The sequence below is a fragment of the Gobio gobio genome, assembly GCF_949357685.1.
Source record: "Gobio gobio genome assembly, chromosome: 19".
In the NCBI taxonomy this organism is placed as follows: domain Eukaryota; kingdom Metazoa; phylum Chordata; class Actinopteri; order Cypriniformes; family Gobionidae; genus Gobio; species Gobio gobio.
Window position 1 is genome coordinate 16,841,988 of NC_137112.1, and position 21,430 is coordinate 16,863,417.

At 45.4% G+C, this 21,430-nt stretch overlaps 2 protein-coding genes across 3 annotated transcripts in view; both read left to right on the forward strand.

Annotated features, from left to right (window-relative positions):
* Positions 1-21,430, forward strand: part of LOC307143438 (thimet oligopeptidase-like) — a 317,590-nt gene that overhangs the window by 81,690 nt on the left and 214,470 nt on the right. The window lies entirely within an intron of this gene.
* LOC307143439 (uncharacterized protein) lies at positions 858-19,468 on the forward strand. Of its 2 annotated transcripts, XM_079844992.1 has the most exons (12): positions 858-954; positions 1,099-1,166; positions 6,322-6,463; positions 6,560-6,793; positions 6,906-6,973; positions 7,070-7,174; positions 7,464-7,657; positions 7,745-7,909; positions 8,009-8,250; positions 18,872-18,966; positions 19,058-19,176; positions 19,260-19,468. In XM_079844992.1, the coding sequence occupies exons 3-10, from the start codon at positions 6,325-6,327 to the stop codon at positions 18,898-18,900; spliced, it is 1,176 nt and encodes a 391-aa protein (XP_079701118.1). In that variant the 5' UTR covers positions 858-954; positions 1,099-1,166; positions 6,322-6,324; the 3' UTR covers positions 18,901-18,966; positions 19,058-19,176; positions 19,260-19,468. The 2 variants fall into 2 exon arrangements, with proteins under 2 accessions (XP_079701118.1, XP_079701117.1); XM_079844991.1 differs by lacking the exons at positions 18,872-18,966; positions 19,058-19,176; positions 19,260-19,468 and having other exon boundaries at positions 8,009-8,671.

Genomic DNA, 21,430 nt, shown 5'->3' on the forward strand with positions numbered 1-21,430 from the left:
AAAGAATGTGTTTTACCACCCCTTTAAATTCTCGAGGAACTCTGAGTCCCCCTAGCGTATTGGCTACGCAATACTCGCTCCCTTCTCTTATGTTAATAATCGAGTCATTAATGCACTGTGAACTAACATGATAAAACCATGAACAGCTGTGTTTTTATTAACTAATGTTAACAAAGATTAACTAATGCTGAACAGATGTGTTGTTCATGGTTAGTTCATGTTAACTAATGCATTAACTAATGTTAACTAATACAACCTTATTGGAAAGTGTTACCGATTTATTTGTGATGGAATAATTACTTTCAAGGGTGTAGGTTTGGTCTAAGCTTTGGTGGGGACATCCCACCAGATTTGCCCAGATTATATAGTTTATTGTCTATTATGTTACTGAGTATGGAAATGCACCATAGGAATTAATACGTCTATGCATTTATGAGGCTCTAAATTATATTTGCATTTATATTATTTTGTTGTAAGATGCCTTAATGGCGATTTCCTTTATTTCAAACCCTTAATATCAGCAGTGGAATGTCATCATATAATACATTCAGAGTACACTATATAGCCTACTGTATGTACAATATGGTCTTATTCCACTCTAAATTAACAGGGTGTACCACTTCAGCTAGGAGGGACTGACTGGGATATTCATGTTGATGGTAATTGGTTATACCTTTGTCTTTGTGTATGCTAAACATTGCATTTTGTTTACTACAGGCATTTCCTCTGGCAAGGTATGATACTGATAACTATACTATGGATGAATATACATTATGTGCATTCCCAGTATGCTGGTCATTTGTAATTAAAAAAATAATGTACACTTGAGAATTTTTAGTTACTGTTTTTGTTCTTAACCCTTTTTATATAAAGCCAGCAGTCAGTCTCCAAACAATTGATATAACCGGATCTAAACATTATGGAGGTGACCCGTCTGTGCCAGACGTCATGGAGGTGACCCCAACTGCGAGAATCCATGTTCACATAATGTTTATGTATTATTTGTTTATGTAGTAACCTTTCCTGTTTCATAAAATTGTTTGAGCAGCACTTGACTAATTACATTATTATTGAAATGTCTTATCTTTTTGCACAAAGGACTCTGCGGTGATGAAATTCTGCTCACCTGTGACTGGGTGGAGGAGAGCAGACCCCACTTTTGCTGGGTAAGTTCATTTACCACAGGTCATAAGGATGAATGAGGATGATGCCTTGTTGGCCAATGCGGACCGGTTTATTGACAGCATTTTCTATGAAGGTCACATGGATCAGGACAAAATCCAGGCTCCATTCCTTTTCACCTTTGAGAGAATGGAGGACATGGAGTTTTTCATGCAGGAAGAAAATATTTGTGTGTCTTGCGCTCACAACCCTCAGCTTTAACAGCTAATTGATGGGTTAGATCTGGGTTAATATTGTTTTGTATGTTTTTGTATTTTTGTATTGTAGTTTTAGGTTTTGTAAAATGTCTTTAATTGGTAAAAAAACAAAACAAGTTTTGTGGGGAAAAAAAGTGTTCTTGAAACTTAATATATTCCAGTACATTTGCCAATAAAGGTTAATAGAAATTAAATAAACACAGCAATATTTGAGGGCAGTGAATTATGTGACTACATTGCAAATCAAGCAACACTTCCTGTCTAACGTTCCTGGAATGACTGGGTTGCTACTAGTCTCAGAACACACTTGTCCACAGTTGTCCCCATTAAGTTAAAATCTGACGAAGAGCTTTAACGTTAAGCCCAACATTATAGCGAAATGAGTGGCGCTTGGCTCCTCCTCGCGCAGTCTCTAACGAGCTAATGAGTTCAATCAGGTGTGATAAATTGGGGAGACACAAAAAGGTTTGAAAAGTGCTTGGTGCGTTGCAAAGCCCAAAGGGCATACGGTTCCATTCAAACAATCCGAAAGGAGTGCAAAATGCGGTCTTAGGTCTGTCTTCCTCAGTGACGGGGACCTGGTTGTACCCACTAGCCAAGTCCATAGTGGAGAACCAACAGGCCCCCGCCAAAGAGTCCAACGACTCCTCGATGCGCGGCAAAGGGAAGGCGTCTTTACGAGTCTTTGCATTCAACTGGCGATAGTCAACGCACATACGCAGACTGCCATCTTTCTTTTTAACAAGAACAATTGGGGAAGCATATGGGCTACAGCTCTCCCTTGTAACATTGGCCTCTAGCAGCTGATGGATGTGGGACTTTACCACTTCATATTCTGAAGGAGGTATACGCCGGTACCGCTGCCGGACGGGGACGGTATCCAACAGAGGAATATCATGAGACATCAAGCCAGTACATCCTAGGTCGCCCTCATGAGTAAAAAACACAGACTGAAACCGGTAAAGCAGGTCCCTTACCTGACCCTGTTCTGCTTCTGTTAAGACAGACAAATCGAGTGCATCAATCTGTCCTTTAACACTGGGGATCACTTCACCAGATAGAGAGCCCGAAGTGGCCGTCACAGACCGGACCTCACTAACTCCTGAGGGCAAACTAACCACACAAACATTATTCAATGTACCAAGGACAGTGTTAGCATAGAGCAACACATCAGTGGTTCCCACATTTACAACAGGTAAATAAACAGTACCTTGTGTAACCGGCACTAATGCAGGGGAAGCCAACAAACCTGCTGGTAACCCGGTCTCTAGGGGCTCAAAAAGAACAGTACCCTTGGCATATTGCTCGAAACAAGTTGCTGCCACAAACTTCATCGCGCCACCTGGGATGCGGCATGGTCTCCGCCCTCACTCTGCCAGCACGTACCACAGGAGACTGAGTATCCACTTGACAACAATGTTGAAGCGCCTGTAAAACAGGATTTGGAATCTCTGTGGTCAACAATGAATCAAACAGGGCTGGTCCATGTTGTCCAAAAAGCCCCTGGTAGCATCGCCGAAGGACATTCATTCCCAGGACACCTGGGACCCGGACACACAAGCCACCAGGAGGATCCCTCACAACAAGCACACCACATTCTGTAATTACTTGACCACACAGTTCAATGCTCAACTCCATATATCCAATATAGGGGATTGAAAGACCATTAGCAGCTCTAAGCTGCAACCACTGGTACGATTTTAGTCGATCCTGCCCCCACGGTTCGAAGTGTTTCCGAAAACAACTCTCAGTAATCGTAGTTACCATGGAGCCAGTATGCACCAGACAGGGCACTCGAATTCCCCCTATTAAAACATCAAGGTGTGGACATGACGACATTAAGTGGGACATATCCGAAACGCTTGAGCCAGTTACCTCCCCACCCGTGCTATGGCCCTGAAGCACGGTGGGGGCTAGTTTTCCGACGTTGCCGATGGGTCAGGCATTCTACCTCCAGCTCTCGACGGGATGGGCCGTGAGGGGAGCTGAGGACGAGAAGGGACACGTTCCCCGTCACAATCTCTAGCAAAATGACCAGGCTTTTGACACCTCCTACAGATAACTGATCCCTGGCGGGAAAATTGACCTCGCCACTGGGGAGCCTGCAACCGGGCAAAACTTTGTGTGAGTTCAGTTAACTGTGCTTGCTGGCTTTTAAGCATATCCCTCAACTCGGCCAACTCCGAATTCCCAGATGACCTACTCACCCCAACCAATGGATCCCCTTGCACCCCATATTGGATCCCATGAGCTGATGGAACAGAATGACTTCGGGCCCTTGTGCTTCCTGGCATACCCTCCTGCTCCCATCTAAGGGCTTCGCTACGCACCTCCAACAATGTTAACGTAGGTTGACGACGTATCAACTGCTTTAATTCACGACGGAGGGTGCTATCAAAAACATGTTCAACGAATTGGTCCCGTAGTAAAACATGTGAATTTGGCATACCGTGAGGCGATCGTTGTTTCACTTGCTCAAGGAGACCCATCAGGACAAGGGAGAACTCCAACAGGCTCTCACCCTCCTGCTGCTTCCTCAAGAAAAAGGCCTCCTGCAAAGAAACGTACGACTGCGAGCAACCATATAACTCCCGTGAAGCCGAAATAATTTTATCTGGGTCCTTACGCTCTACTTCTGGGCGGTACTTGATCTCTTCCCTTGCCTCCCCTTCTAAATGATCAAATAAATAAAATGCCTTATGAGTAGCAGAAAGATAACGATCACGCATGCAAGCCTGGGCCTCCTCAACCCACTCCTCAATACTAAAGCCGACCCTGCCATTAAATTTTGGACACCTTCGGTCTCTTGGTACAAAAACAAATCGTTCTGGTCTAGTAATATCAGCATTGTTGGGTTGAGATGGAACGGAAGGCCCAGGGGCAGCAGCAGATGTATCACTGGGACCTGGGGACACAGGAATACGCTCCTGACACAACCTCTCATTGTCTGCTCTTAACTGAGCAATAATTTCCCTTAATTCTTGTAATTCCTCTGCCATACCTTAACTGCAGAAGCACTTACCAATAAAAGGTGAAAATGAGGCCCACAATAAGGCTGGTTTTAATACAAGACGTGCACTGCTGTTCCGCTGTCAATCCTACAGTATTCAAAGACAAAAAGATAAAGAAAGAAGCAGAAAAACAAAAACCAACTGTATATACACCCACGTCTCTGTCAAATGTGGAACCCTGCCGACTACGCCAGAGTGTGGCGGGGCTGTGATGGGCAGACACAAATTAACCAGAAGTATGACTATGCCAGAGTATGGCGAAGGAAGCAAAAATCGTTTACACTAATGCACGACTACGCCACCCCGATTCTATAACCGGGGAAATTCAAACCCAATATAGGGCACACAGGTTCGTCACCACTAACGACAAGAGACGTAGATATAAATACAACAATTATTTTATTTCACATAAAATGTAGAAAACTGTTGACCAAAGAAAAGAGAAAATAATAATAAAGGAAAAACAAAAAGAACCTTCAGGCTGAGGCTTACCAGTGGGCAGCTAGCTGGACAGTGAGCATCTTACGACACACACCTCACTCAATTATGCTCCACACAACCACTCACACTGCACACACACTCTAAGTGAGGAAGACGCAGGGGTGAAAATGGCAAACACTCTGTGAGAAACACCACCACCACAGGGCAAAAGCAGCTAGCTTCCCTCACTGGGGGCCTTCAGCTCCTGAGTAAACAAAAGAAACCAAATATAAGAACACACTTAAACACATTAAACAAAGACAAATTATATGAGAAAAAGTTCTTGCAACAAAAGGCCCACTGGCCACAGGAGTCAGGCAGAGATTTAATTAGGTTCACGACGAGCATATGAACCAATACCGGCCATGGAGCGGCAAGAGGACAATGATAACCAAAAAGGGAAGAAAATAAACAATACAAAGGAAAACAATTGAATGGGTTTCAAATTAAATCACAAAATACAAGAACTAAATTAATGACAACTGAAAGAACTCAAATCAAAACATTAAACAAAACACCTCCACACCATTCCGTGAAGGAGTGAGGATTGGAGGAAAATGATCACAAATAACAGGACACACGCTGCCGGTGGCAATATAACAATCAGTGGGGCTAAACATGCACTGTTAAGAGTACATCTCATTTTACGTGACGGCTCGGGCTAGCCATCCTCCCCTAGGCCACCGGCATGAGCGTGAAACACAAAAACAAATAAAATAACAGAATGGTCAGTCACAGAACTACAGCAGAACAAAACAGTGCAGTCTCGGTGTCGTCTAAGGAGCGTTTGCGCTGCCGTCCGCAGAACCGAAGTGTTCACGAGCAGTTGCCCCACTAAAATACACAGATTTACAAAATCAGTTAAAACATCAAAACCCACGATGCTCAAGGGGCTAGATATACGTACCCAGAAGTAGATTGCTAAGCACATGGGTTCAATCACTCATAACGTTATCTGTAGGTATTTAACGAAGACGAAACTGCAAACATGCAAACGCTGCATAAGAGCGCACACACCTGGGCTGCAACACGAGCGAAGCACAAATTACTACGAGTCACACCACAACACACATTAATGCATTAGGGTTACCATACCTGGGGTTAAAGAGAGCCTGTACCCATCGGCAAAGTCACACCAGCCGTAACCTGGCTATAACAAAATAGACACATTTAACTGGTGCATAGGCACTAGTAGCAACGTTAGCCAAACAGCTAGGTACATACCTCCTGCAGAGCTGCGCGCGCACACCCACACACGACAAAATGGTATGATCGCACCCAGGTGACAACTCCGCCTTAAATATGCCAGGAATGGCAGTGATAGGCTGTCACACCCACCATTCAGGTGACAACTATGTTCAATAGGGCGGGACCTAGACCGCCCTGCTACATTGGCAAGCAACATCCTACTCTCAGGAAGCAACTACGCCAAAGTCTCGCTTCTGTTTCAGTTTATGAACATGGGGATGGTGGACCGTAGTTCATTTTTCACAATTCCGGACACCTACGGTGTAGACACTGTGAAGGAGTTTTGGGAGGAGAGGAGGGCTGAGGCAATACATCGGCTAAAAGACAGAGATGTGGTAATAGTAGGTAATGTACACATCTTATTCATTTAGGCTAGAGTAGTATGTTATGTCAATTTGATGTTCTGTGAAACTCATTGATTCTTGTTTACAAATTGAATAGCGGATGGAAGAATGGACAGCCCTGGACATTGCGCCCAGTACTGTACATACATTGCCATGGAGAACGAATCCAGGGAAGTCATCTCGGTCATCACTGTGGACAAAAGGGAGACTGGGCGAAATTCTGTGATCATGGAGAGAGAGGCATTTGTGCGGACAGTCGACACTCTTTTAAAAGAAGTGAAACTAGTGGAGGTCTGCACTGATGCCCATGTCCAGATCTCCGCACTAATGAGTAAGTTAGCACTGAAATTGTGCGTTACTTGTTGAAATATAACAACTTTTTTGGAGGGGTGGGGGGGGGGGGCATTACTGTACTAATTGTACATGTTATTTTTCCTAATTAGACAAAGGAAAATACAAAGACCTTGGATATGTGGCATGGGCCAAGAATTTGGCAAAAAGGATCCATGCTGTAAGTTCAGCTGTCATTTCTATGGCTAGATTTTCTGCATATCAATTTACCCTCATTTGAGTTATGTAATAATGATTACTGTTATATCTATCCCAGGCTTCACAGGTCAAGAGTCAGTCCAGTTTGAGCAGTTGGCTGAAAGATGTTGTAAACCACTTTTGGTGGTGCTGCAAAACAGCAGATTCTTACCAAGAGTTCCATGTAAGTTGTTATAGTTTGGAAAATAGTTGTCATCTAAAAATAATATTGTTTGAAACTAACATGCAGTCTTATTAGACATACCTTGTTGGCAAAAATAATAATTTAGGATGGTTTCTTGATGTTGGATATTGGCTATTTCATTAGGTAGCTACCTAGAGGTGTCATTGTGGTCAGTTATGTGACCCACTTAGATTACAGTACTTACAAACAGCATCATCATTAGTAATGAATTATGTACAATATGCATACTTGTTTTTGTATGTACATTATATTTCTATATTATTTCTAGGAGCTGTGGCTTGGGCTCCTACATCATGTGACAAATGAACACAGGTGGGTGCTGGGAGGCTGCCAGCATGCAGACTTGGAATCAGGTGGAACTCAACAGTGGCTTGAGCGAGGGTCCATGGCACATGAGGCCCTGAAGAGCATTGTTAGAAACAAGCGGTGGCTTAATGAGGTCCACAAATATCTAAACTTTAGGTAATTTAATGAGTATGTACACATACTATAGCTAGAAAGTGCTTTTCAAAATCCAACAAAATGTCTCTTCTCAACCACCCCCCACAGGTCCACTGCTGATCTGGAGTCCTTCCAGAACCATATTTTAATGTACGCTAGCAAGCGCACAGCATTTAGCCCTCCTGTCTTTGAGGCCAGGATGCTCCTTGCAGCGATGGACTATAATTACCACAAGGACCGCCCAGAGTTGTGCAAATCTAATGGAAGCAAACAGTAAGTTGCTTGCTTATTTATACATGCTATTTGTTTTGAACAATTATGGCCCTTGGGCTGTAAATGTCTTCTTCCCTCCCCTTTCTGCTTCTATTTCAGGTACAGGAGGCTGTACAAGAAGAATGCTCGCAGGTATATGCTTTACACTCTGAAGGTGTCCAAGATGTATGGCTACATCCCAGAACTGCAAGCTATGATTCTTCAAAAGAGATTAGCTGGTAAGGGGATGCCCAGACGGAGAACACTACGACCTGATGACCCCAGGAAGTACGGCCCACTTCCCCCTGTGCCGGCACCTACCATTGAGGAACTCCTGCACACCCAAGTCAGGAGAGGTCTTGGTAGGTTGAATGCCAATTTATTTATTTTGCACCTTGGGCTACATGCCACACACCAAGTCAGATGTCAGACATAACACATCCAAGTTTGAAATAAACTAACTTATTTTTTATAAGTTTTATAAGTTTTATAACTAACAGTTTTTATTTTGCTCTCCTCAGTATCAACATTCCAGACTGAACACCCGTTAAGCCCAGTTTCCATAGCCTCACAACCCTGACCTTTTGTGTCACAAGCTGCTTATCAACAATTTCAGAATAAAAATTCTCAAGAGTACAGAGCAGCTGAGTCTAGTTATTTATCTATACTGTGTAACCTTTATCATTATACCATTTATGTTACTGTTTCTCTACATCGTAAAAAGCATAGCATTGTTATTCTGAATAAACTTTTTTTATTGAAAAAGGGAGGAAGGCTCTTTACAAACAAATAAATTAAAAAACAAAACAAATCAAAAAACTATTTATAAAACCATATATATACAACAATAAATAACTAGAAGTAAACTATTCACGGTAGAGTGTTTTCAAATGGTGGGTACAAAGCCAGTGTACTGGCCCTGGGGGTCGGGGTATTTGTCCCTTATTCTCCATATACAGCAGCTGGGAATAACACGCCGGTTCCCCTGACCCAGTGACCCATGCTGCCAAAAGATGTATTGACGATAAGCAGCATACCTAAATTGTCTGTTATCATCTCCTGGCTCTCTAACTTCGGCTACCACCAACACATCATTTCTGTAATCTCTGTGTATACGTAAATAACCATCTTCCAGACAATACAGATCAAAATGTGCCAATTTGCTGATGCAGTAGTCAGGACACTGTCCACAGCATTTGCTTTCAGCATCTGTGGCCATTTCCCTGCAGTTCCCACAGGTGCACCATGGAAGAGCAGCGTTAGGTGGGGCTGTGCTATCCAATGGAGGAAGAGCATCAAAAACGAATCCAGGGTTCCGGGAGAAGACCTGGGTTGCTAGTGCTCGTAGCCTCAATTCACTCATGCCCTGAATGAGTGCCTAAGTAAACAAACCACAAAAGAAAGTTTTGCATTTACATTTGATTAAAACTACAAAAGATGCTGACATTGATTTAAATGGTGACATCTTATTACAAGCCATAATGCTACTGCAGTCTATCAAATGTTTAGCATACTCTGGAAAAAACAAACCTCTGTCCGTACCCTTCGGTCATTTTGGATCATCTGAACTCTGTTCTCTTCCTTTGCATCTCTGCCTCCTCTCCCTCTCCTTCCTCTGCCGCTAACTACAGCACTTGGACCTGAATTATCTCCTCCTCTTCCACCTCTCTGACCTCTTCCACCTCTCTGACCTCTTCCAGCTCTCTGACCTCTTCCAGCTCTTTGGCCTCTGCCACCTGGTCCATCTCCTCCCTCTAGATTCTCTCCTTCTCTCTGCTCTGTGTCTCCTGGACCACTTCCACCTATGTCTCTCCCTTTCGCTCTTCTTTTCCTTGGTCTGGGCCTCCTCTTATCTTGCCAGCTCTCATCAGCCTCACTTAGGACAGCGGGCACCTCATAACTGAGGTCTGCATCAGGCTGAAACAAGTGAGCAGTCCAGTGTGCCGGTTTGGACATAGAACTGAGCCCCTGCAGGACTATGTATGGAGATAACACTGCTGCGGCAGTAGAAGCAAGTTGATGTGAGGCGGTATTACTGCTGCGGCAGTGGAGGCCTTTTGGGCAGAGAAACTGGCCTTCTGTTGGAGCGAAGGAGATTACACTGCTTTGGCAGTAAAAGCCAGTTGGATAGAGAAACTGAGCTTCTATTGGAGCAAAGGAGGTAACACTGCTGCAGCAGTGAAAGAATGAGGTGGGCTCCTGCGGGAACGACTGGCTTGCAATGATTACTGCTGCTGCAGTGAATGTATGATTGTTTCCCTAAGTGGATTGATGATGTTGAATTAAAGCAGATATGGTGACCCAGTAGGTTTGGGTTTATAGAAACAGGCTTAAAGCCAAACAAAATTAGCTGATGAGGCTTCTTTGATGGGGAAGCGATTGGAACGAATGTAGCTCTTGAAAGCCTCTGGCAACCATGTGCTTGGATCTGGTGCTGGGAGAGGCCTTTTTGGGCAGCTGTAGTTGCTGCACCTATGCGGAACGGATGGCTAGAAAAGTTGTCTGCTGGGATGCCGGATTGAATCAATGTGGACTTGAGATGTTTCTGGAACCAGAAACGTGTGATGGGGCGATTGGAGTTGTCTGCGAAGAGTGGGTCAGATGGGAATTTAGTCTACAAGCTTCTGAAATGTACAGTGGTGGTCAGAATTATTGGCACCCCTGGTAAATATGATCAAAGATGGCTGTAAAAATAAATCTGCATCGTTTATCCTTTTGATCTATCATTTAAAAAAAATTGTAAAAACCTAACCTTTCATTGAAATAAAAAAATTGGAAGTGGGGGGAAACTCACATTAGGAAATTAATGTTTTTCTCCAAAACACGTTGGCCACAATTATTGGCACCCCTAGGATTGTTTAGGAGTAAAATATCTCTGAAGTATATCCTATACGGAATTGTAATATATGTGTATATATGAAATATCAATATATGCGTGTATATATATATATAAAGTAAAAACATTTATGAAACCTATTAGAAATTGGAACAATTCCATATATTGATAAATGTATCCCACATATTATATACACTCACCTAAAGGATTATTAGGAACACCATACTAATACTATGTTTGACCCCCTATCGCCTTCAGAACTGCCTCAATTCTACGTGGCATTGATTCAACAAGATGCTGAAAGCATTCTTTAGAAATGTTGGCCCATATAGATAGGATAGCATCTTGCAGTTGATGGTGATTTGTGGGATGCACATCCAGGGCACGAAGCTCCCGTTCCACCACATCCCAAATATGATCTATTGGGTTGAGATCTGGTAACTGTGGGGGCCATTTTAGTACAGTGAACTCATTGTCATGTTCAAGAAACCAATTTGAAATGATTCGAGCTTTGTGACATGGTTGTAACAACAATGAGTTTCGGGGAATAATTAATTCAAATGGTGTAAATATTCATGAGTCTATGAATATGATTTGCTTGTTGTACAGACAATATTAACTTATAACGGAACCTTTAATCATGTAAAAGTATCCTTTATCCAAATTGATTTCTTCATCAATTATCAATCTTACAAACCTTAAGAAACATTAATCTGCTTGATCAGGACAAATAATATTTCTTATGTTTGTACAATTTGTACAACCCCAAATCAGAAAAAGTTGGGACAGTATGGAAAACGCAAAAAAAAAAAAAAGAAGTGATTTCTAAATTTACTTTGACTTGTATTTCATTGCAGACAATATGAACACAAAATATTTCATGTTTTGTCTGGTCAACTTCATGTCATTTGTAAATATGCATCCTTTCCTGTCATTCAGACCTGCAACACATTTCAAAAAAAGTTGGAACAGTAAAGCATTCACCACTTTGTAATGTTGCCATTCCTTTTCACAACACTTAAAAGACGTTTAGGGACTGAAGACACCAAGTGATGAAGTGTTTCAGGTGTAATTTTGTCCCATGCTTCCTGCAAACAAGTCTTAAGGTGGGCAACAGTACGGGGTCTTCGTTGTCGCATTTTGCGCTTAAAAATGCGCCACACATTCTCTATTGGAGACAGGTCGGGACTGCAGGCAGGCCAGTCAAGTACCCGTACCCTCTTCCTCCGCAGCCAGGACTTTGTAATGTGTGCAGAATGTGGTTTTGCATTGTCTTGTTGAAATATGCATGGACGTCCCTGGAAAAGATGGCAGCATATAATGCTCCAAAATCTCTATGTACTTTTCAGCATTAATGGTGCCTTCACAGAAGTGCAAGTTACCTTTGCCAAGGGCACTGACACAACCCCATACCATGACAGACCCTAGCTTTTGGACTTGTTGCTGGTAACAGTCTGGATGATCCTTTTCTTCTTTGGTCCGGAGCACACGGCATCCATTCCTCCCAAAAAATACCTCAAATACTGATTCATCTGACCACAGTACACATTTCCACTGTGTGAGGGTCCATCCCAGATGCCTCCGAGCCCAGAGAAGTCGACGGCGCTTCTGGACACTGTTAACATAGGGCTTCCTTTTGGCACAGTACAGTTTTAACTGGCATTTGTGGATGTAACTATGTATTGTGGTACTTGACAAAGGTTTGCCAAAGTAGTCCTGAGCCCATGTGGTGATATCGCTTATAGATGAATGACGATTCTTGATGCAGTGCCGCCTGAGGGATAAGAGATCACGGTTGTTCAGCTTAGGCTTGCGCCCTTGTCCTTTACGCACTGAAATTCCTCCAGATTCCTTGAATCTTTTAATTATGTTATGCACTGTTGAATGTGAAATATCCAAATCTCTTCCTATCTTTCACTGCATGAAAAGTGGGATTTTTAAGTAGATTCAAATTGTCCGGGCTCAGTGTAGATTAATTACTCTGTATATCATTAGCAATAACCAATGTTATGTAAAAAAAAATACACACAAAATAAAAAGTTACGGTGTTATGCCTATATGTAATTGAAGCACTTTTGCCACACCCATTAACTTAAATGAAGTGAAAATAAATATAATAGGTTTTTCTGGAGCTGGTGGTCTGAAACCTCAATGAGGTTGAAGAATATAGGGATAAATTAAGCCCCTTTGTGGACTAATTTCCGGACTCTTGTGATTCTCTATCTCTCTCTCTCACACACACACACACACACACACACACACACACACACACACACACACACACACACACACACACACACACACACACACACACACACACACACACACACACACACACACACACACACACACACACAGCCAAAATACATCAAATTTTTTTTATTTTATTCACCTCTTAACATTCTTTTGTTTCATTTTCTTGTTAATTTAATACATTTCTTAAAATCAGTTTGTTGTAAGACTCCCTTCTTTGTAAACTGTCATAAACTGACTATATCAAGACATTCAATCTTAATCACATCAAATTTGTGAGCGAGAACTGTAGTCTGTACATGCATGTGGTACTAAATACATTTTTCATTCTGTCCAGGAAAATGTATTAATACAGAGTTTTTTCATTAATTCTGGAAAACATCCTTATAACAATGACCTCGCATGTGATTGGAGGAGCCCGACGAGCTTCTCGCCCTCATCCAATCACGTGCGAGGTCATGGCCATGACGCGTACAAAACTTGAAGACGAGCTTTAAACAGACGTGTTTTGGACTCTCTTTTTTTTATACATTTCCTGTGTTTTTGCTGCCTTGCTTTTTCGTGATCAACAATGACAGGACGCCGTCTCGCCTTCAGCTCCCCTTCAACTCCTCTGCATGGACGTGGCTAACTTTTTCGACTAATCTTTCAGGCGTCTTCACAACTCTGAGGCAAACTGCAGGCGCTATGAACCAGAGCACGGGTAAGGTAACTGTGGCGGAGGGGGCGTGGTTTTGCGAAGTCTGTAGCGGGAGAGAGAGAGCGAGGAGACGAGCGGTGAGTAAATAGGTCAAGTGCAGATCATTAACACCTGTGTCTCGTTGCAGTAATTGGCGTGGAGAGACCGCATTTAAGCCGCTGTCGGGAGAGAGAGAGAGAGAGAGAGAGAGAGATCTGGACTGGGACTGCCTGTCTGACAGAGCGTGGAAGATTCTTGAGAAACTGAAACTGAGTGCAATATTGAGTATTTTGATTGTTCTGAACGCCCTCGTGCGTGCTTTATGTTTGTAACGATTCTGAGTAATAAATTGAGTGCAGTCCCAGTCAAGCCGACCCCGTCTTCTTCCTTCCCACACCCCCACAGCCGAACCAACATTACACTGGTGCCGAAACCCGGGAAGGGAGAAGTTTGCTGCCGCCATGCAGACCCCGCCAAAGACGCCGCTTGCGGACCTCGTCAAATCGCTCGCTGGTCTTCACCAACAAACACACGAAGACCTGCTGGCCGTGAGGGCCGAGCAGGATAAACGCTTCGAGGCCCTCCTTCTCGCCCAGCATGAAGACCGCGAGCTGTTCCGGAGCTGGATGGCCCAGGAGATTCCGGCCACCCCCACGTCTACCACCGACTCGGCTGCTACCATCCACCTCTCGAAGATGGGCCCGGAGGATGATCCGGAGGCATTCATCGACCTCTTCGAGAGGTCCGCCGAGTCCCGGGGGTGGCCCCGGTCGGACTGGCCAATGCAGCTCCTGCCACTGTTGTCCGGAGAGGCGCAGGTAGCCGCACACCAACTGCCAGTCCAGAATCTCCTGGCCTACGAAAATCTAAAGCGCGCCATTTTACAGCGGGTCGGCCGGAGCCCAGAACAACAAAGGCAGCGGTTCCGGACCCTGACCCTCAGCGAATCCGGCCGACCCTTCACCTTTGCGCACAGGGAATCATCGACCGCGTGGTGCTGGAGCAGTTAATCGCGCGGCTTCCCCAGAAGACCGCGCAGTGGGTCCAGTGCCACCGCCCAACGTCGCTAACCCAGGCCATCCAGTTGGCGGAGGACCACATGGTGGCGTGCCACGGGGTCGGCGAACCCTTACCATCGGCTTCTCTCTCTCTCTCTCTCTCCCCCCTCTTCTGTTTCCTTCCCTTCTCTCCCCAAACCTGTTCCCCTTCCCAGGTCGCGTGGGCTGTTCCCGCCGAGACCAGCCCCAAGGTGGAGGACGGGTGGCCCCAGCGAACCGGCAGCACCACCACATCCGGTCCCCAGGGGAGGGGCGACCGCTTCGGATCCCCACGCTCTCTGCTCCAGCGCTCTCTCCACGCCAATCGCCGGACCTATTTCCGGCCACTAGGGCGGCGGGGAAGTCTGGGCCAGCTTGCTGGCGCTGCGGGGATCCGGGTCATTTCATCAACCGCTGTCCCGTCATGGAGGTCGGGACACTGGTCCGGGTCCCCGACGCTCCGCAAGCCGCCCTCGATCAAGCTGGGTTGTACCTAATTCCTGTGAGTATCAAGGGGGGTACTTATCAAGCCTTGGTCGATTCGGGTTGTAACCAGACCTCTATCCACCAAAGCCTGATTCACCCTAAGGCATTGGGTACTAGCCGCACGGTTACGGTGAGGTGTGTGCACGGGGAAGTGGTTAATTATCCGTTGTTGCCCGTGGATATTCTATTTTGGGGTCAAAAGCATAGTGTTGAGGTAGCAGTTAACCCGCACCTCCGGCATCCGCTGATTCTGGGGACCAATTGGCCAGCATTTAATGAATTATTGGGGCACTTGTGTGCGGATGCTTCTTGGGGAAACCGTGTAAGCAGGAAAGAGTCGGTTGCTCAGGTGGGAGAGGTGGATTTGGGGCCTCTGGGTGCTGTTCCGGGGGAACCGAGCGGTCTCGAGGTGCCTGTTCTCGCAGACCGCGATGATTTCCCCCTGGAACAGTCCCAGGACGACTCGCTAAAAAATGCGTTTAGCCAGGTCCGTTTCATCGACGGCCACCTCCTCCACCCTGACCAGCCGCTCTCTTATCCTTATTTTTGTGTTTAAAAAGATAGGTTGTATCGGGTGACCCAAGACGCCCTGACCAAACAAGATACAACACAGTTGTTAGTACCCAAAAGCCGCCGGGAAATGCTTTTCCAGGCGGCTCATTCTAATCCCATGGCCGGGCATTTAGGACAAACGGCTACACTGAACCGTCTAATGGCCCGGTTCTTCTGGCCAGGCATTCACGAGAATGTACGCAGGTGGTGTGCGTCTTGTCGTGAATGTCAGTTGGTGAATCCACCGGCCACCCCAAAAGCACCATTGTGCCCACTCCCTCTGATGCAGGTCCCCTTCGAGCGAATTGGCATGGACCTCATCGGGCCATTAGAACGGTCAGCACGTGGGCATCGCTTTGCATTAGTTTTGGTGGACTATGCAACGCGCTACCCGGAAGCAGTTCCGCTCCGCACTATTTCGGCGAAAAGTGTCGCGAGCGCACTGTTTTCCTTAATCACCTGGGTGGGAATCCCAAAAGAGATTCTCACCGATCAGGGCACGGCGTTCATGACGATTCGCGAACTTTACGAGTTATTGGGCATTAAATCGATTCGCACCAGCGTCTATCACCCACAAACAGATGGTCTGGTGGAACGATTTAATCGCACATTGAAATCCATGATTCGTAAGTTCGTTCACGAGGACACCAAAAATTGGGATAAGTGGCTAGAACCTCTGTTGTTCGCTGTTCGCGAGGTCCCGCAAGCCTCCACGGGGTTTTCCCCCTTCGAGCTTCTCTATGGGCGCTAGCCTTGGGGGGTGCTGGATATCCTTAGGGAGGCTTGGGAGGACGGACCTTCCGCGAGTAAAAATGAAATTCAGTATGTCCTGGACCTGAGAACAAAACTCCACACTTTGGGGCGGCTATCAATGGAGAATTTGTTACAGGCTCAGGACAGACAAAGACAGCTGTACAACAGAGGGGCTAGACTTCGTCAGTTTGTACCGGGAGATAAAGTCCTTGTATTACTTCTCACATCCAGTTCTAAATTACTCGCAAAGTGGCAAGGGCCCTTTGTGGTCACACGGCGAGTTGGGGACCTCAACTATGAGGTGGTGCGCTCAGATAGGGAGGGAGCACGTCAAATATACCACCTCAACCTCTTAAAAAAATGGTCAGAGGCGGAGTCAGTGATGCTTGCGATGGTGGTGAGTGGAGAGGATGATCTCGGGCCAGAAGCGATTCAAAAATCTCAATCCCTCGCTCTGGCCCCAGGCGGGGATCACCTCTCACCGTCGCAGCTCGCTGACGTCAAAGCAGAGTTTGCTGACGTGTTCTCGCCCCTGCCTGGTCGCACAGACCTTATTCAACACCATGTTGAGACAGAGCCGGGCGTGGTGGTTCGCAGCCGGCCATACCGTTTACCTGAACACAAGAAAAAGGTAGTTCAGGATGAATTAGAGGCTATGCTGGATATGGGGGTAATTGAAGAGTCCAGCAGCGATTGGGCGAGCCCGATAGTTTTGGTTCCAAAACCTGACGGCTCGGTCCGCTTCTGCGTGGACTATAGGAAAGTAAACGCGGTGTCGAAATTTGATGCGTACCCAATGCCGAGGGTGGACGAATTGCTTGATCGGCTAGGGACCGCTCGCTTTTATTCGACACTGGACTTAACCAAGGGATATTGGCAGTTCCCCTTGTCTCCAATGTCCAAAGAAAAAAACGCTTTCACCACGCCGTTTGGGTTACACCAATTTGTCACCCTTCCTTTCGGCTTGTTCGGGGTTCCCGCAACCTTCCAGCGTCTGATGGACAGGATTCTCCGGCCGCATGCTGCGTATGCCGCTGCGTACTTGGATGATATCACCATCTACAGTGCGGACTGGCAGCGGCATATGCAGCACCTGCGCGCTGTCCTGAAGTCGCTGAGAAGGGCGGGGCTCACGGCCAACCCGAATAAGTGTGCGATTGGGCGGATGGAGGTAAGATATCTGGGCTTCCACTTGGGACATGGGCAGGTGCGTCCCCAAATTGACAAGACCGCAGCGGTTGCGACCTGTCCAAGGCCCAAGACCAAAAAGGAGGTTAGACAGTTCCTGGGGCTAGCGGGATATTACAGAAGGTTTGTGCCTAATTATTCGGACCTCGCTATCCCGCTGACTGATCTAACTAAAAAGGAAGTACCGGATACAGTTCAGTGGACGGAGCGGTGCCAGCAGGCTTTCACCCAGATAAAGGCTGCTCTGTGTGGTGGGCCGCTCCTACAAGCTCCTAATTTCTCTCTCCCTTTTTCCCTACAGACAGACGCCTCGGACAGGGGGCTGGGCGCGGTCCTGTCCCAGGAGGTGGAGGGTGAAGAGCGGCCGGTGCTGTACATCAGTCGCAAGCTCTCTAAGAGAGAGACGATGTACAGCACCATTGAAAAAGAATGCTTGGCCATCAGGTGGGCCGTTCTCACCCTCCGTTTTTACCTCCTGGGGCGGGAGTTCACCCTCTGTTCGGACCACGCCCCCTTGCAGTGGCTCCACCGCATGAAGTATACCAACGCCCGGATCACCCGTTGGTATCTAGCTTTACAGCCTTTTAAATTCAAGGTGGTCCACAGGCCGGGTGCTCAGATGGCTGTGGCTGACTTCCTCTCCAGGGGGTGGGGGGGTGGGGGGGGGGGTGCAGGCCGGACGGCTCCCCGGCCTGGTGCGGGCGGTGGGGGTATGTGGCGGAGGGGGCGTGGTTTTGCGAAGTCTGTAGCAGGAGAGAGAGAGCGAGGAGACGAGCGGTGAGTAAATAGGTCAAGTGCAGATCATTAACACCTGTGTCTCGTTGCAGTAATTGGCGTGGAGAGACCGCATTTAAGCTGCTGTCGGGAGAGAGAGAGAGAGAGAGAGAGAGAGATCTGGACTGGGACTGCCTGCCTGACAGAGCGTGGAAGATTCTTGAGAAACTGAAACTGAGTGCAATATTGAGTATTTTGATTGTTCTGAATGCCCTTGTGCATGCTTTATGTTTGTAACGATTCTGAGTAATAAATTGAGTGCAGTCCCAGTCAAGCCGACCCCGTCTTCTTCCTTCCCACACCCCCACAGCCGAACCAACATTACAGTAACGTTACGATTTAAAGAATATGCTTTTATTCAGCTGTATAAGGAAATGGATGCGTTAATAGATCCGAGCTTAAAACTGCACATTTTGTTTACACAGACTATCCTCGCCTCATAACGAAGCCGTGACCTCTTATCTGCTTGGAGCGATTTCCGCAAGTCCAGATTTAACCGCTGAACATGACGACATTGTTTGTAAGTATAACGTCTAATGTTTTTCTCATTCCTTGTTTAATTTTACCGTGACTGTTTTTATTAATACCAGTCTCATGTAATTGTTTTCCAGCTGCCTGTAAGAAGTATTATGAATCGACACGCCGGAGCTTCAGATACAAACAACCTGAACTTACATTGCAGGTGGAAACTGCGAAGAGTTTAGCTCGGAGTCAATCAAGAAGAAAAAGGGTAAGATTTATTATATTAGATCAGTTTTTTGTCAATGTGAGTATTTTTCAGGTTGCTTATTGTCTTTATGGATTGTATTACAGTTGCTGAAAGCGAGACAAAGTGTGCTGGCTGAGGATGATCAATGACAATCCAGATTAGAGGCGATACCGAAATACAGGGCAACTCACCATATACGCCTGTGTTTCCCGAATGTGTTGGGCGCTTCTCTTTGACGTTTTTGGAGGACAACATAAGATACATTACTGCTGCACTGTACATAGTTATGTTTGACAATAAAGCTCTTTCTTTGAATGAACAGCTGTGTGTTTATAAATGAAGCTCTTTCTTTGAATAAACGGCACGGTCCGTATAATTTTCCCACATATTTCTTGATGGTATGAATAGTGTACTTCATAGCACAATAACATTAATATAAAACAAATTTATATTATAAAAATATTTATATTTATTATTATTATTGGGGTTTACATTTATAATGAGCCAGGGGGACCAATAATGATTGGTTTGCAGTGATTTGCCAACCAATCACGAGGGATTTTTCTTGTTTAAAAGTAGTGGCCTCAGCCAATACTGAGTGAGTAAATTCAAGTCTGGCCGTTGACTCTCTGGTTTCGCTGCTATTCATATGCTAATTAGAGGCGTCGCACCTCCGTGCGGTCTCGCGGGGGTCTCTCCACCTACGTCATGGTTCGTTTACGACAATTTGTGGCACAGACGAACGCGACGTTCGCTGCCTCTAAATTGTCGAAAACTGCCGAAAATTAGGGAGATTTCCGGGAGTCTACAGGCGTTTACGGGGTCGAAAATCCCACTTTTCATGCAGTGTTTCTTTGAGGAACATTGTTTTTAAACATTTCAATAATTTTCTCTCTTATTTGTTGGTAAACTGGCTATCCTCGGCCCATCTTTGCTCATAAAGGATTAGACCTTTCTTGGATGCTGCTTTCGTACCAAATCATAATTACAATCACCTGTTGACATCACCTGTTTCAAATCCCATCATTATTTAACCATTTTACCTCATTACTAGCCCTAAATTGCTCCTGTCCCAACTTTTTTTGTTGCAGGTCTGAATGACAGGAAAGGATACATATTTACAAATGACATGAAGTTGACCAGACAAAACATGAAATATTTTGTGTTCATATTGTCTGCAATGAAATACAAGTCAAAGTAAATTTAGAAATCACTTCTCTTTTTTTGTTTTGCGTTTTACATACTGTCCCAACATTTTCTGATTTGAGGTTGTATTACTGAAGTAGTAATACAAGAAAATCAAGCTTAAATGGGTAGCTAAAATCTTATGTCTCATTGACTTCGATATTTGTGAGCAAAACAATATGGATTCAATTCAATGCACTTATTTGGTTTTAATAAAACAACTACAGTAACAAAGCTACGAATCACACGGGGTAAATATGCATATATATGTAGGAGAAAACAAACAATATGGTGCAAACAAGGCAAAATCAAACATAACGAATAATATAAAGGAGGAGAGAATTATGGAAAGAGAGAGAGGGAGAGAGAGAGAGAGAGAGAGAGAGAGAGAGAGAGAGAGAGAGAGAGAGAGAGAGAGAGAGAGAGAGAGAGAGAGAGAGAGAGAGAAAGAGAGAGGCAGCTTCACCGCCCTTTCACAAGAGCCCTCAAGAAATCAACAATCCTGTGAACAGGAATAATTCAGACAACCTTTTACACGCAGTTTGATTGTGAAATAGAATACTTGCATTACTATGGCTTCTCGTGTAAGTGTCTGAGTTCGAATCGTCGGGGGAGTTTGGTACGGCTCTTCGGGTCCCGGAAGAATTTCTCTGAAGTTTAGGAAAGTCGTTAAAGAGAGCTGTCGGTCTTTTCTCTCCGTGGCGGGGATGCCTTCTCTCGTGGTGGCGAAGGCCAGGGGTGGTCTTCCTCATTGTGGCGGAATGCAAAGAGTTAATGGTCACTTCCCGTTCTTATAGATGGGATGGCCGACGCCCAGAGAGTTGGAGGGATCCAATCACGTCCGGGGAGACAGAAGGCTTGAGTGTTCCATTGTTTCTGGAGACCCCTCCTCTTGGTTAATCAATTGGGTGATCATTTTAAAAATGCTGAGTTAAAAATAACCCAAGTTGGGTTGAAAATGGACTTGTTTTAACCCAGCAATTGGGTTGTTTTAAGCAAACATTTAACCGAACCGCTGGGTTAAAACAACCCAAATGCTGGGTTAAAACAACCCAATTGCTGGGTTAGTCCATTTTCAACCCAACTTGGG